General features: G+C 38.6%; 1 protein-coding gene across 4 annotated transcripts in view; it reads left to right on the top strand.

The window, feature by feature from the left end:
• SATB2 (SATB homeobox 2) overlaps positions 1-17,413 on the top strand; it is a 203,236-nt gene that overhangs the window by 114,696 nt on the left and 71,127 nt on the right. For all 4 annotated transcript variants that reach the window (XM_066281183.1, XM_066281181.1, XM_066281184.1 and 1 more), the window contains one exon: positions 8,730-9,202. In XM_066281183.1, coding sequence (XP_066137280.1) covers positions 8,730-9,202 — 473 coding nt within the window. The remainder of the gene's footprint in view (positions 1-8,729; positions 9,203-17,413) is intronic.

The raw sequence follows: 17,413 nt of genomic DNA on the forward strand, positions 1-17,413 counted from the left end.
GTCCTGAATTGGGGAAAAGTAATAAAGGGGCAAAAAAAAAAAAAAAAAGAAAAAAAAAGGAAAAAAAAAAAGGGGGGGGCGGTATGGACCCACAAAAAGCAAATAAGGAAAAAATTTGGGTCAAGAATAAAATGATTTGCTTTTAGGTGTTGGTGTTGTCTAAGAGTTATGATGTGAGGAATAAGAGAACAGAAAAATGGGGGGACAAATTAAAAAAATACTATTGTATTTAGTGGAACAAGAACTAGATTAAATGGAGAGCCAGGGATGGGAGCACTGCTAGTGAGTTAAAAAGGTGAAGTAAAAAACTGCCAAAATTCCACAAACATAAGTTTGAGTCCCAGATAAGATAATTTGTTTGTTATTGAGGTTTGAATGAGAGGAGATGTAAAGGAGAAAGGAAGAAACTAATATAGAGGGAGAAAAGAAAGAGAGAGAGAGAAAAAAAGAGGGAACCATTAAAAGAAGAAGAAAGAAAGGAGAGAGAGAGAGTTAAGGGTTTTGGAGTGCAACCCTCATAGAGAGAAAGGAAGAGGAGAAAAAAGATAATGGGAGATGTAACACTTATGGGTAGTGTAGTTCAAGGAGAGGAGAGAGTAAGACCGGCAGAGAGTTAATCGGCCAAATTGGAGGAGGAAAAAAAGTATCAAGAATGAAGATAAGAGAAACAAACGAACAAATATAATAAAATGGGATAGGTTATAAAGTCTGCAGATTATTCTTGATTTTGAGAGGTTATCTTCTTGTTTTTTCTTTTCTCTCCCTCTTCCTGGTCGGTGACTCTGTACCCCAGGTTCTGCCCCTTTGGCACGCTCAGGTAGAGGTTTGCAGTTGATAAGTCTCTATGGCAATGTCATGTATTGTGCTTTAGTCTCGTTGGGAGTCAAGGCTCATTAGCTTTCATAGGGTCCGACAGTGAGAGAGTCCGTGTTCCTGGAGCCTTTCTCCTAGTCTTTCCTTCCTCAATTAGTAGCCTGATAATCCAGCTATGGGGTTGTTGCTGCCTCTGCCTGGATAGTAAGAGGTTCAAAGAGCTAGCAACTCCCCACTCTATTTCCACTCAGCACAGGGCTCTGGGTAAGGCTCAGTCAGTCAGAGCTGCTAGCATAATCAGGCGGGCTTTCCGCCCACTCAAAGACCTCTGGCTCTGCCACTCTGTCCGGTAACACAGGCGGGCACCCACTTCCGGGGTGCTTTGAGGAAACTCTCATTCACTATCTGCGTGTGCAGACCAGGATATCCGGCCAGTAGTCTCACGCTCTGAGTGAAACCCCCAACCGCATGGAAATTTGCATCGCTGGAATTCGCTCTCGCTCCGTCCCCGTGCGCGGCTTTTGCAAGGCGCTGGGGCGGCCCGAGATTCCGCTTTTGCCCACACAAAGGCCCCTGACTCTGCCCCTCTGTGCGATAACACGGGCGCGCCCTGCCGAGGCACTCGGAGGAATCGCTCACTACCTATCTGCGCGTGCACACCAGGATATGAGGCCGGCCGCGTTTCCCTGAGTGAAAACCTCACCAGCACGGAAAATTTCCACCGTTGGAATTAGTTCTCGCTCCCTCCCATGCGCGGTTTTCCCAGGGCGCTGGGGCTGTCCAGAGATTCTGCTTTCGGCCCACAGAAAGGCTTCTGACCCTGCCTCTCTGTGGGGCAACACGGACACCCACTTCTGGGGCTTAGGAAGAGATCTCTCGCCCACTAACTGCGCACCAACCAGGAGAACGGGTAAAATGGCTGCCCCGCTTGTCTTTCTTTTTTTGGGTTTGGCGCGAGTGTTAGCTTGTATTGCCCGGCTTGCCACAGGAACAGTTTTTCCTCCGCTAGGATCTCCGTGCCACAGCCTGGTTCGGCCTTTTGTGCGCGGCCTGGATGTATTCACCCCCTTTGCCCGCCTCAGTTTCTATATTCACAGTTTCCAGAGAAAACCGCCCTGTTTAGGTTAGTGAGGAAGGCGGAGCATTTCTTACTCCCTATTTCCTTCAGGATTTGGTTATATATTTAGCCAATTTTTCACTCGACCATACCTTCGGGTGTATTGTGAAGCATCTGGAGGCTCCAAGTATAGGTTTTTCTGTTTCTGGTTGAAGATCTTGTTGAGTTTTGGGGGAGATTTATCGGTATCGCTTCCTACTCCGCCATTACTCTGACGTCATCTCCTTAATAATTTTTGAGACTTAAAGCTCAAAATGTATTTGTATAGCATTCCCCAAATTTAATTTCAAGAGTTGTGAGATAATGTCATTTTATTTCCCATCCATTTTTCTGCCTTCTAATTAATAGGTCAGAATATGAACTATTTAGCCTCATTTGGAGAAATGGAATAGCAACATATTTCTGCATATACCAAGAAGCATGAGATTCTGTATTGATAATGAATTCTTTTAAACTGTAGGGATTTGTTTTTTAGCTTGATATGATGTAAATGGCACAATTGTTTGAAATGAAAGAAAAGATTGCAATTCCTTAGATGACCTTTAGGAAATAGCAGACATTAGCCAGAATGTTCTAATCAGGAAATTTTGAAATAAGAAGTCTTATCTGTTATAATTATACAGATACTTTTCTGAAGTTTGCAATAGCAGTTTAACAAAGATCTTTCACATAGATACTGATCAATAAATTTTACTCTTACAATTCTGAGATAATAAGCATGTAGTATAATCTCGAAAGACAGTAAGGTAATATAGATTCTTAATCTTTAGCATGCATTAGAATTGTTGGAATCAGTGCACATAGGACTCTAAGAGATTCTTATTCAGGGTCATAAATTTATATTTCTAACAGTAATTCCAGGTGACATGGATATTAATGGCTAAAGGACAATATTTTGTATATTTGTGAAACAGCAGAGACCTGAAATGTACAATGTACACTCATTCATTTTTATCTGCACTTACACACACACACACACACACACACACACACACACACACTAAGATAAGTATAATAGTAATGGTAAACATCGCATAGTGCCCAGGTATTGTTCTAAGTGTCAACAAATATTAACTTATTTAATGCACACAATAATCCTTCATGCTTAGCACAGTTATTAACCCACGATAAATATATGAGGAAACTAAGCTCAGGGAAGTTAAGTCAACTGCCCACAGTTAGATATCTACCAAGTGGTGGAGCTGATTTAAATCCTAGCAGTCTGGTTTAGGAGTCTGGGCTTGTAATCATTATATCATACATCTTTCTCAACAAATGAAAAGATATTCACCCCAAATTGCAATAAAGAAATTACCAAACAAAGTGTTAGATAGGAATATAAGGAAAACCATATATATATATATATATATATATATATATATATATTATATCGTTTAATATATATATGTATGTATCAGGTATTTGCAATAATTAAAATAAATTCTTGGCTTCCTGGATGTACTATAAAATTGCTTGAAATAAAATGAGATTTTTGAACCAGATATCTTCTAATTATAATGCAGCTAAATCCCTTGGGAGCAGTAAAACCTTCTAGGGTGTGAACAACCTACCATAGCCAGCAATCATGGGCATTGACTAGCTAATGGTCAGAGGGTGTTCTTGGTTAGATCATCACCATGAACTTGGAAAGACTTTAGGAGGCCCTGGAATTCTAATACAGGGCTATAAAGGCCTCTCCTACTTTGGGTTAAATGGAATCCCAGAAGCTCAGAGGGTGGTTAGATAATGGTTTCTCATTGCCTGTGGATATCACTGAGTCTCAGAAAACTCGGAGGAGTTAGTAAGAGCCTCCTGGAACTGTGCAGATTCCCAGTCTGGACTGTAATTCTTCCCCAAAGGTTAGAATAGCTACAGAAAGCCTTTCAGCTACTGAAAATGTGTCAGCCCCACTTGTTTCAGTAGTTACTCAAGCCAAATCCTATCTGGGGACTTCACTTGAAGCCGAGGACAGCATTTCTTCCCAGTCCCTTCCCACGCCGCAGATTACCTTCAGGATTTCAACAATGGTAGAACCAAATTCACAGTGAATTACATTGCACCTCTACTATAAAGCTCTGGAAGCTGTTGTGTGTCTAATATCTAATGTCTCTTTAGTAAGTGAGCATTTTACCTTCATTGAGAATATTTTGTGGTGAATGTGAATGTTGCTTTCATCATCAGAAGTAGCACTGTCTTTTGTTCTTCACTTTTTTTCAAGATTTCTGATCCATGGCTGAATATTGCAGACATAAGATGGCCCCTCAGAGCCAAGGCGTGGTCTTTGGTCTTGATTTAGTTTAAGACAAACTTAACATGATGTGTTCTGTCAGAGTGAAAATGCAAAGCACAAAAATCAGGTACTTCTGGTAGGTCTACATTTCATTCATTGTGTTTACTTTCAAATAATTTTAAAAAGAAGAAGGGAAGAAGATGGGGAAGAAGGAAGAAAAGAAAAGAAAAGAAAAGAAGGAAAGAGAAGGAAGGAAAGGAAGGAAGGAAGGAAGGGTACAAAGAAAAATAAATAAAAATAATTTTAAAAAGAAGAAGGGAAGAAGACGGGGAAGAAGGAAGAAAAGAAAAGAAGGAAAGAGAGAAGGAAGGAAGGAGGAAGGAAGGAAGGAAGGAAGGAAGGAAGGAAGGAAGGAAGGAAGGGAGGGAGGGAGGGAGGGAGGAAGGAAGGAAGGAAGAGTACAAAGAAAAATAAATAAAAATAATGAATACCCAAATTCAGTTTTTAGATGGAGTCTGGTGCATTGTGATATTCCTCTGCCTTTAAAAACAAAACAAAACTTATTCATTGCTTTTAAAGAGAGAAGAAGGGAGAGAGAGAGAGAGAGAGAGACAGAAACATTGATCTGTTCCTGTATGTGCCCTGACCAGGGCTTGAACTGCAATCTTTTTATATCGGACAACTCTCTAACCAAACTAGTTATCAGGCCGTGACCTGCTGACTTCTTAAAAGCATTTATATTTTACCTGCCATGACTTAAGAGGCTAAATGTTATTATGATATTATTTTAATAAGAGGGGTAGCAGAGAAAAATGAAAAAAAAAAAAGACTTCTTAAATTTGGCAAAATCTGTGTGAAGCATTATGGTGTTGCCTTGGCCAGTAGAAATGCAACCTGTTGATAAGCATTTGATTTTTTAGGCATTCTTAAAGTGGGATGATGATTTTTTCTCCTTCACTTTTAGGAGTAAAGAGCTTGGCTTTTATTGGTCGAGCTTTCAGGACTGAAGAACATTGATAAAGATTCTTTGCTTGACCAAATTTTAGACAGGTTTCTGAACCTCCTCCTAGGCTCATCTCGACACTTCCTTCAGTTCCAGTTTTAGCCAGAACCCTGCTAAGTCAGTTTAACCAGAACCCCCTATACCCTTGGTATCTGATCACCCTTGATATCTTATCTGCCACTTTCCCCCCGGGTGATGTCTGATTACCCCCGCCTGTCTTCAGCAAAGAATCCTGTTAGGTTGGTTTAGCCAGAATCCCCCTTACTTCTGATACTTCCTCTTAGTAATTTTCCATCTGCTGACCCTCACCCTACTCCTTGGCTATGAAGTCTCACTTTCTCATGCTGTATTTGGTGTTGGGAACAAACCCTCTCCTCACTGTACAATCGTATTGCAGTGTCCCCTCTGTCTATGACTGTGGTCCTGGAGAAGGTGTACCTAACCATCTTTAACAAATGCTGCTGAATACTTTTTTTCTTGAACAACATAGTGGGTTTCTTTAGTCTTATAACTAAAACCTAAGACTGGTTGTCCATGGGCAGCATCTGTTTTTCAGAAATGTTTCATTTGGCTTTTATTGTGTTTTGAAAATGGAATTAGTTGCCAACACTTAAAAGTTAGGAACTGTCACGTAAACATTCCAGATTTTTCATTTTCTTGAAAAAAATCTGAAGAAATGACAGTACGAGGAAGACAAAAGCTAGCTGATGCAAGTGAGGAATGCTCCCGCTTGGCTTCCCGGCCGGCTTCCCCTGGCTCTGTTTGTGCCTCCACAGCTGGCTGTCTCCACCTGGGGGTGTGGCCATTTGCAGTTCTTCATTATGGTCTACTGAGCAGTTAGTACTTCACGGTGTTCCCACGTGTTTCTAAGGATACTTCCTGTCACTCTTCCTAACTGTATGAATTTATAAAAATCTAGGAACTCATAAGAAAAGGGAGAATTATTATGTATAATTGTAAAGGAATAGGGATTGACATTCTGATTCTTATTATACCAATTCATCTAGGTTTCATGGAACTCATATTTGTGCTTATATGTGTGCATGATTATGATTAGATCTGTGAATGGAGTGTCTTCTTATTGATGATGTGATTCAGATATAGCTCAAGAAAGCAATGCCCTCAAAAGTAATTAACTCATTGAAAAATGAAAATGCTGAAATTTTGGAAAATTAGCTTTTGGTCAAAAAATGCATCCTATGAAAGAATGGGTCAATGTTTTTTAAGCAGAAAAAGAAACGGATAAAACTTTTGCTTAAGTACCTGGAAACATAATTTAATATTTGAATTTGTCTTTAGTTTGGCAGAATTAGAAAGCAAATAAACAAATAAAAGTGAATAAAATGTCTACCCGAGGCCGAAATTTTCTGCTTCTAAAGTACAACTACTTTAGAAGCAGTCTGTGGTCTTTATTTCTTTTTTCAATAAGGGAGTTATAATAGTAATTTTTGTTTTGTGGAAACTGTTAGATTATTTTATTTGAAGGCTCTTAACTACTTGCTTGGCTGATTTTAAGATTCTATGCTTTAAAATTTAATTAATACAATGACTTGAAAAATGTTTGCCTTTGGAGGATAAGATTAAAATAATTTGTTCACCTTGAACCTTATGAAGGAAAAGTGAATACAAGCTAAATCAATTACATTGAAAGGATTAAGATAAAAATTGAACACTTAAAGAAGTTTGAGGTAAACTTTTGACTTATTTGGGGGTTCATAGGAAAGTTAGGCAATCATCAGTTTTATTTTTCAGCAGAAAACTGTACTGTGTATGTCTGACTATTAGGTGAACCCAAGATATGGGTGTTTATCTGTTTTCCCAACGGGAGGTTTTAAATGTAAAACCTTTAGACATGTAGATAAACTGGCCAAATGGCTACCTACATTTTTATGTACTGCTTTACTTCCTAACGTGTATTTTAAAATCGCATATTACATACAATATTAATTTAGAAATATTACTTTTCCCCACTCTTACAGTTCATTAGGTAATTATTCAAATTCTCTGCATGTGATCAGTCACTAGCATCTTCTGCCAAAGTAAAGGCAAGTTCATCACTGTTTTGAGTCATCTCACCCAGCCTTCCGACCTGGGCCGGTTCACCCCTCCTTAGGCAACCTGGTAGTCCCCCACTCCCAGGAGGTCACCATATTGATGCCGAACTTAGTGCGGACACCCGATCGGCATAGCGCACTACAGCCCAGAACTCCTGGGCTCAAAGCGATCCTCCCCCCTCAGCCTCCCGAGTAGCTGGGACTACAGGTGTGCGCCACCACGCCCGGTTCACCCAGCCTTCTAGCACACATCACTTCTGCCTAAAGTTTTGAGACTCAGTACTTTTTTGATTCAAATATGATTCTGTCACTGTCAACTATACAACAAACTTCAGACACTATCATAATGGTACAAAATAGGGGGATATTTAAAACTTGTTTCCTATTGGTGAGTACTTTTGATCTCTAGCATGTAACCACCCAAATTAGTGCTCTTTAATGTTATCTTAATAGGCTTTCGCACAGTCATACTCAACATTTGCAATTTTAAGAAATAATTATTAAATTTGTTTGGAATTTTTGATTAAAAAATCAGATTTTGTAGATTATATCTCTAAGCATTTAAAACTAGTAATGATAGAGGGTTTTTAAGCTTAATGTGTTTTCTCCAAACAAACCTTTGTTTTACATAATAAAATAATACAGAGATTTAGATAGGAATTTGACTATGAGATAACTCATTCGTTCTCAAGAAATATTCTTGGGGGAAGAAAAAAAATATCTTCCTTATGTTTGAACATAGATGATACTGTTTCTTTTCTTCAACCTTTCAAGGTTATTCCTTAAAATTTTACTGAAGTTCAATAGAATGTAAATATATAGATAACCTGGAGAGGGGAAGCATCTTATTTAATGGCAAGTCAAGGTGATGTTAATAATTTTGTGAGCTTTTATTCTCTAGTGCATATTACAATCATTAAAATATCACTGTCTTAAAGAAATATTCCTATAATAAAGATAGCAAGTGAGTAGATAAAAGGATATACTATGTGTTAGACATTTTCTATGAATGTTTCCGTAGTTGTATAATAGTAATGTGGATTTTTATTAAGAGGTTGTAGTTAATTTGGCAGGAGATGTTGTTCTTATCATTTCCTGATGACCATGAACTATAGAGACCATTAACCACAAACTACAGAAGATGAAAACAGCTGGTGTTTTTATAACAGAGGGCGATGAAGGAGATTCTAGAGCTTGGAAATATGAGAGGGTTTAGCTTTTATAATGGTTAGTGGTTTCTCTCTTGGTTATTCAATAAAATGCCCACTTTTAAGAATTTAAGAAATTTGATGTGGCAAATATTATTGCTTTCATATCACCTATGAAAGAAATCTATAATTCTAACATTTTGCAGTGAAGAATAACTTACTTATACATTGGGGCTTCCAGTTTTGTATTAAAAATGTCTATGTCATTAACCTACCAAAAATGTGATTAAAATAGTACTACATATATTAGCAATAAATTATACCAATGAAAATAATGGTAATTATCGTTTTTATCTCTTAACAGTGGAAAGAGTGGAACGAGAAAACCTTTCAGACTATTGTGTTCTGGGCCAGCGTCCAATGCATTTACCAAATATGAATCAGCTGGCATCCTTGGGGAAAACCAACGAACAGTCTCCTCATAGCCAAATCCACCACAGTACTCCAATCCGAAACCAAGTGCCCGCATTACAGCCCATCATGAGCCCTGGTCTACTTTCTCCCCAGCTTAGTCCACAGCTTGTCAGGCAACAGATAGCCATGGCCCATCTGATAAACCAACAGATTGCTGTGAGTCGGCTCCTGGCTCACCAGCATCCTCAAGCCATCAACCAGCAGTTCCTGAACCATCCACCCATTCCCAGAGCAGTTAAGCCAGAGCCAACCAACTCTTCTGTGGAAGTCTCTCCAGATATTTACCAGCAAGTCAGAGATGAGCTAAAGAGGGCCAGTGTATCCCAAGCTGTCTTTGCAAGAGTGGCATTCAATCGCACACAGGTACAATTAGCATTGAACATGATATCTGGTGGTTAAGGATATATCATGGATACTAAGGATGGAATTGTGACACATTTTCTCTTTTATATCTTAAAAAGTATTTTTGTGGATCTCAGAGTAACGTAGAATTAATAAATAATGCTTAGTTTATGAACTACTATCACCTTTGATCCATGCATAGCTATGACTAATTCATCAATTTCAGTGACATAATGAACTAACTGTACTCACCAACTCAGGACCCAAAATGTTACCAATGACTTGGGTCTATGTGCTCCTCTCCTCCCTTATCTTCTCATCTGCTTTTTCTTAGACATAATCCTGATCTTGAATTTTGTGGTTATAATTGTTTTTTTTAATAGTTTTAAAACTATTTTTAAATGGTCAATCTATCATTACTTTTTTATTTTCTGTATTTAAAAAATTTACTTAGTAAATTATGTTTAATGGAATGACATTGATCAATGAGAATATATAGTTTTCAGGTAACATTTCTGTAACATTTCAACTTTTGATTGTGTTGCATCATTACATGTTATAATTTCTATAATTAATTTATAAACCCTTCAAAATATACTACTTAGATTGAAGACACTGATAAAATAGTGATGGGTAATTATATGCTAATATAATATTAAATGATAAAAAGATGAGCACTTTATTTATGTCTTATTTTATTGAGAGGCTGCTTCTAAGTAAGATGTTCTTTTCCATTAGTACTTCTTAGACATAGTGTGCATGTGCACCACCCAAAAGGTTGTTAAGACACAGATTGCTGGGCCTCATCCAAGTTTTTGTCTCAATAGCTCTGAGGATGGGACCCAGAGATTTTCATTTCTAATAAGGTGATGCTGATGCTACTGGTCTGTGGGCCATTTTTGAGAACCACTAACCTAGCCTTTATTTGAGAAAAAAAGAAAAGTGTTGATGTCAAGGAGCTAAGGATCTTGCTGTGGAAAAAAAAAAAAGAAGTGCCCAATTAGTTAAAGTAAAATATGAAGTACTAGGAATAGTATAGGAGAGTGTAAGCAATGGTTATAGTGAATGTTCATGAGGAGTTGGGGGCAAGGAATACATATAGTAGAATAAATATGGTAAGTCTTTAAGAGGATAGTGGTTTTGAATTTAGCCACCCTACCTACTGAAAGTATAGCAGGGATCTAAACTCTGTGCAAGTGCAAAAATAAAAAAGATCATGGGCCAGCACATATGTAAACAACTGACTTGAGTAGTAGGTTGCTGGGGAGTTAGACCTTGAAGGACAAGTAAAATTTAACAGGCAAAGATGTAGGAGAAGGATATTTTAGGCTATAGGAATTTATGAGAAAAGTGTTGAGTCAAAAATAGGGGAATAGTTGGAAGTTGATAGCAAAGCTAGATAATAAAACTTTAATCTGGAGGGAACAGATTGAAAAAGGTCTTTGGGCCGTGCTAAGAACTTTGAGCTTTATTTAATATTCACTGGAAGTCAGTGAAGATTTTATGTAGGAATATGCTATGATCCAAAAATCAGAATTGGATTTTAGGAAGATTTCTTTTCCCCCTCATGATAGCAAGAGGGTAGTACTATCTTTTAGAAGGCTGCTCTAGGTGTCCAGCTGAAGTGAGGATAAATTTTGAACAAGGCTGTTGGCAACGGAGTAGAGTCAAGAAGCATCGTGGAAATAGAGTCGACAGTAAGTGCCACCATTTGGATGGGTAAAGAGGAAAGGAGTAAAGATAATGCCGGGCTGTGAGTTCGGTGATTGAGGATAAAGCTTTATTAGAGAATCAAGGAGGATATTGAAGGAGATGGTTGGGGTAAAGTTAGAGTAAATATTTTGGATGGGGCTATTTTGACTTTGAGGTGCAGGCAGATTTCTTAAGTGAATACGTGCAGCAGACATTGACAATATGAGTCTGATGCTGAGAAAGAAATTTGAAACTTATTTAAAGGGCCCAGGATTTAAAGAGTCAGGGGGATGAGAAGAAAGCATCACTACTACTACCACCGGGAAGACACAGAGGAAATGCCAGGAGAGGCGGGGTTAGGTGGAGGCGGAAGAAGGGGGAAATGGTTGTGAGATAAGAAGATGCGAGTGGGCTTTCCAGGAAGCTTGTTTATGTGTGGAAACCAGAGAAGTCTGGGCGGGAGAGGCTTGAAACCATGCCATGAAATTTGGTAATTGGTTGGTAGAGATCTTTGCAAACTTTAATTTCGTTAGCATGGTGAAGGCAGAAGCCAGAATTTAAAAGTTAAGGATGATTAACTGTCCAAGATACAGAAGCAGGGGCTGCAAATTACTGTTTCCAAAATTTGGTGTTGAAAGCGAGGCCAGAAGTGGGTTGACAGTTTGAATGGGTGAGGGAGTCAGTTTGAGATAGAAGGATTTGTGAGGTAGTTTGGGACCTCAGCCGAAGTTAAAAAGCATGCACCAGTGATAGCACCAAGCGCTGTGGTTTGGTAACAGTCTTCCGCGGCGCTGGAACTACAGGCGTGGGAGCAGGGAAGAAACACAGTGGGATTGTTTGAGGTTTGGTGCTGACAGATTAACTATGGCAGGAGACCCAGAGAGGTGAAATTTCTTGCTCCCTTGACTCTTAGCAAATTTATACATTCTATTATTGACAGAGTCTGTTTACATCATTTGAAAATGAGTTCGGTGGTTCATAGAGGTCTGCACATGTTCCAAACATCACTCCATCACTTTTCTCTTATGATTCAAGTACTCAGGCAGCATTTGGGTGTCTACAGGTATATGGATTGGGGTTATGAAAAACTCTGTGCTTTTGAGCAGGTCTGTTGCATACTGTTACAAAATACAAAGTAGGTGGATACATCTTTAGTCTGTATTTGTAGTTCTGTGTGTTTGTTTTCTTTCATCTGTCATTCATGTGCGTGAATAGGCATTTCATGGCTAGCCAACATTTTATTGCCTGGTTCTATATACAGCTCCTTTGGCTAAGGGTACCATGTAAGCATGGTTATATTACTTTGGATTTAAAACAAAATACAGTATACCTTTTGTCCAAATAGCGTGAAGCCTAAGAGAAGACTCCCAATGAGGCTAGACAAAAGACAGACCATGCTGGTGTGAGGGAATGCCATGCCAAGGCCCTAGACTCCTGGAGGTCTGTCTTCTCCTATACAATACTTTTTGTCTATTTTTATGGATTAATGATTTTTCTTTGGCATTGCCATCTTTCAAGTGCCAAGTTATAAAAGGTCTAATTGAAGCATGGAACACATTTTATTTTTTTCCTCCTGCCATTAAATTTGTAAGATGGCTACACCCAGAAAGAAACATTCACTTTCAATCAACATGAGCTGGAGTTCATGGGCCAGCCTTGAGGATATCAAATTGAAATTGCATAGGAATGTATGAGTATTTCCTTTTAAAATTCTGCTTTTAATTTGGGAAAGCTTTTCATCCCTCTGGGATCATAACCTGTTGTGTATAAAGCCCAACCTAATCAAGGTAGATGGTATTGACAGAATGACATAGTTTGAACTTAAGCCAGAGGTCAGCAGGCAGATTGTTTTCGCTGTATATACTGTAGTCGCTAACAGCGAGGTCGGACAGCTGGGTTTCACCAGCAGCAGTGTTAGATGGAAAATATGGTGTACTGTGCCTTATGAAACCATCCATGGCTTTTCCAAATGTTAGGCTTTTTTGAGTGTGATCAGACATTTATGGGTGATATAATAATTTGCCAGCTATAACAAGGAAATAAAAATTAACTTTTATAAATAATAAGATAAATGAATTGTTCATCTTTGGACAGAAAAGAATCTCAACATTTTTCCCCCAAAGCAAATGGAATCAGAACCGTTATTTCAGATGGACACCAAAGGCCAATATCAGCCACCTACTCAGTTGCTTTACTGATATGTAGCATATCTGCAGTCCATTGAGTATTTTCCAGAAATAGTTCATGAAGTCTATTATTCATTTATTATCAGATTCAGTGAAAAGCAATTTTTCACCCTACAGTTTGTGTTCCTCAATTTGTGCTTGACAATTGAACCAAGAAGAAATCTAGGAATTTGTGTGTGTGTTTGTGTAGAACAAAATCACATGCATGGCATTTGTAAGTGATGCTAGAATAGTTTTAAAAAATAGCATAGTTTTTCATGTTTAAGACTCCCAGATGAAAAATTCAAATTCATAACAGCATTTGAAAAATGTCAGTTCCAAAGACAAACTATTAATTTCTTTGTATATCTGATCCGTAAGTATATTATTTGGAGATATAAAATAACATAACTAAGAAATAAAATTATATTTCTAACAGGTTGCTTTTAATACATTTTTATCTTAATCAGTATGTCTTTCAAAACTATTATGTACCTTTTTTAAAATTACATGTTTTAATTTATTGATTTTTAGCAAGAGAGGAAGGGAGAGAGAGAGAGAGGAGGGGGCAGAGAGAGACAGAGAGAGAGAGAGAGACAAGAACATTGATCTGTTCCTGTATGTGCCCTGACCACGGATCAACCCGGCAACCTCTGTGCATCAGGATGATGCTCTAACCAACTGAACTATCCGGCCAGGGCAAAGCCACTATATATGTTTTTTGATAAAATGATGCCCTATGCATACCTCATGACAAGGTTATGACTTCTGTTGTAGACGACCTTTTACCAATCTTATTATTCATTATTTTTTCTTATATTTCTCTATTGGCTTGTTAAGACAGACATATACTGCCTAAGAACATGAAATTAACTCACATGTTCCTGGTGAGGGAAGCAGCACCTTTGAGGCCATGCAATGCCAGGATATTGAATCTTCAGCATGGGCATGAGACTGATGTTCTAGACACAGGGTATAACAAGACTGTCATATCTGTCTGTGCCATCAGGAGGGTAAAAGCCCATTTTTGTCATTATGACCTTATATAAAATATATTCTTATGTCAAAAATACTTTCTTCTTTACAGTTTTTTAAAAGAAAAAGTTAGCCCTACTTTCCATGTATTGGAAGACTTGTATGACAAACGGGAAGCAATGAGAATAGTAAGATAAAAGTGATAAGATGATTTCTCACCTGGTCATTAGTTTTCAGCAGTCCTATGATGCATTAGCAGTGATCACAAAGTGATGTGCAAGAGTCAGCGCACCAGAGGCGGCCGGACAGACAGCACACCAGCTCTCTTTCTGTACTCTACCCCTTGCCCCCCGCCCCAACCCAGCCTGAGCTTTTACTTCTGAAATCCAGTATCTGCTAGGTGACTCTTTATTCAGAGGATTCTCCTCAGGCTGCTGGATTTTGCTTTGCTCACACTGGCAAGGAGCTGTAAATGCTAAACAACACCTGATAGGTGGAGGAGGATGAGAGCCCAGCTCCTTTCTCCTGTGGCAGGGACAGCTCGGAAGGGTGACTTCCACTCTGGAGCTTTCTGCAGGGTCAGGCTGAGCCTGGACCTGGCTGGGGTTTCTTTCCTTCCCTGTCCTGCTTCTCCTAGTCCCTCACCAGTTTCCTCAAGGAACACTTTTTAAATAAATCACCTGCATAGGAACCTTTATCCAGTCATAAAATTCAAATAATTGAAAAACTGGTTTTCTGCCCTAATGATCATTTTAAGTATAAAAAAATGATAGACTGAAAGGTAGTTTATTATTTCATGCATTTAACACTTAAATAAGAACCAATAAAAGAAGTAAACAAAACTAGATTATAAGAAAGTTTTAAAATAGTAATGAAAAAATGTTAAATAATACCTGAAAAAAAACCCCAATAAAACTGTTAAGATATTTCCATATTGCTTCTTCTTCTTCTTCTTTTTTTTTTTTTTACAGTGACAGAGAGAGGGATAGACAGGGACAGACAGGAATGGAGAGAGATGAGAAGCATCAATCATCAGTTTTTTGTTGTGACACCTTAGTTGTTCATTGATTGCTTTCTCATATGTGCCTTGACCACGGGCCTTCAGCGGACCAAGTAACCCCTTGCTTGAGCCAGCGACCTTGGGTCCAAGCTGGTGAGCTTTTGCTCAAACCAAATGAGCCCTTGTTCAAGCTGGTGACCTTGGGGTCTCGAACCTGGATCCTCTGCATCTCAGTCCAATGCTCTATCCACTGCGCCACCACCTGGTCAGGCCCATATTGCTTTTTGATTGGCATCCTCACTTGCAATTTTTTTCACCTATGGAAGGAATGAACATTACTATGGGCACTTAGAATACGCTGTTGCACAGATGAACATTAAAAAAGAATAAGGAATGTCAATTTGTGATTTCCACACTGGGCGGCTGCCCAGGTGCCCACCTTAGAGAGAACCCTGATTACAGGTGCCATTTTAACAACCCTTTCACCAAACTCAAAAAATTAGGTATCGGTTCTGTTGAACCTGTGCAAACTGGCTGAATCCCACCACTGCCTTTTATCTCAGGATGTGCTTTTTATCCCAGGTTATAGATCAATGCCATTGCTAGCCTAGTTGATATTTGGTTATGCCATGGGATAGGAGTTTGAAGACTTCCTTCAATTTTATGCCTTCTACTTTCACAAAGCAAGATGTTATTATGGAAATAACAAATAAGCTTTTACTTTACCACTTTCTTTTGAAAAATATTATCAGATACCATTATTTTAAACTGAGTCTTCTGAAATCAGTGGACTGATATTGAGATCAGATTTACTTATGGATATTAAACGTTGGGGCAGGTTGGGGGAGAGAGACACATAGAAAGAGAGAGAATGAGATAGAAACAGACATTGGTTTTGAGTTCCTCTGAGATCTTCCAAACTTGATTTAAATGGGAACTATACCTACTGGGTTCTAGTGGTGCATTAGGTGCTTTATGTGAGTTTCAGAGTGGCTTTGCTCCTTGGCCCTGCCCATCTGCAGTGCTCTGTCAGTGATGCAAATCTTATTTGTAGGATTAACTATTTCGAGAAGTAATAGGACCAGTATGCTTGTGAGGTTTCATCTATTTATTATTATTTTTTTTTTGCACATTTATTTTCCTTGCTTATATCCTGAATTTATTTTAGTGTTTGCATTCTTTCACGTACTGGACCTATGAACATGAAAGAAGTTGCTTAGCTATTTACTGTATTTACTTTCATTTTGACAATTTAAGAATCCTAATCTTATGTGTTCTTTTGCCCCTTGTCACTTTATGAACTTAAAACATTAATTAGACGCTTATGACAGTATTTTAAAAGACTTAATATTTCTAAGGAATGGATTCGGGTGTCCACTGACCTATGATAAGCGTGGTTTCATAAAATATGTACAGTGGCTCTTCCTTAATAAACTATTCTCTAATTTATTTAAAAATCCAATGACCTACATATTCATATGTTCAGAAATTCCCCATTTACTAACATTGTTTCTCCTCTGAGACCTTCCATCTGAGCAAATCTGTTAAATCAAGTAGAGGAAGCTTTGATCCAAACTAGGCTAAATCCGTTGGAACGGATGCCCTGCCACATGCAAGCGGGAGCATGAGAACGCCTGGGAAGGGCCAGTGGCTATGATCCTCGTCCCCTCCTGCCCCGCTGTCCCCTTACTTTGACAGCGGCTTTCAGGACACATCCGTCCACAGAGAATCGGCAGTGAGATGCTGGTATCATTTGAGAACAAGACTTTTTCCGTATCTCAGAAAGTTCAGGCTCCTTTCGTGTCTCAGGGTGGTCTCCTGAGCCAGTCCTCAGAAACACGTTTTCAGTAGAAGCACAGAGGTGTTTTGTGCTGGCCTTCTGTACTGATAGGCCTCTGATTTTACTGATCTTGCTCCTTCATCAGATCCATAAAAAAGTCAGAGTCACCCAGTTCTCAACCTTTTGTCAAAGGCCTGGCTTGAGAAAGCTGTTCATCTGGTCTTATCTGTTAGAGAAGAGGATTTAAATAATCCTTTGGGAACTCATTTGGTTGACCTGTCCTTATTTGACTACTTTTTATTTTTTATGAGTCTTTGCCAAAAATCTACTGTTTACTCATCAAAGCCACATCATTTGAAGAAACTTAAGGCCAGGGTTATAAATACAATTTATGAAGTCACTCAGCAACCGGAGAATGTTTCAACAGATTGGAAAATTAGATTGAATGATGTATCAGGAAAGTTGGCAGTAGGTCAATGGCTAGAAATATAAATGTCTTTGTGTGAAATGACATGTATTTTGCTTTTGTGCTTTATTGGTACCATGTTTATAGTATATGCACATTCATTAAGGTTAAAATGTCTAAGGACGTGCTAAACGTTGTATTTTGAAGTGACACA

This window comes from Saccopteryx bilineata, chromosome 5, assembly GCF_036850765.1.
Source record: "Saccopteryx bilineata isolate mSacBil1 chromosome 5, mSacBil1_pri_phased_curated, whole genome shotgun sequence".
NCBI classification, from domain to species: Eukaryota; Metazoa; Chordata; class Mammalia; order Chiroptera; family Emballonuridae; genus Saccopteryx; species Saccopteryx bilineata.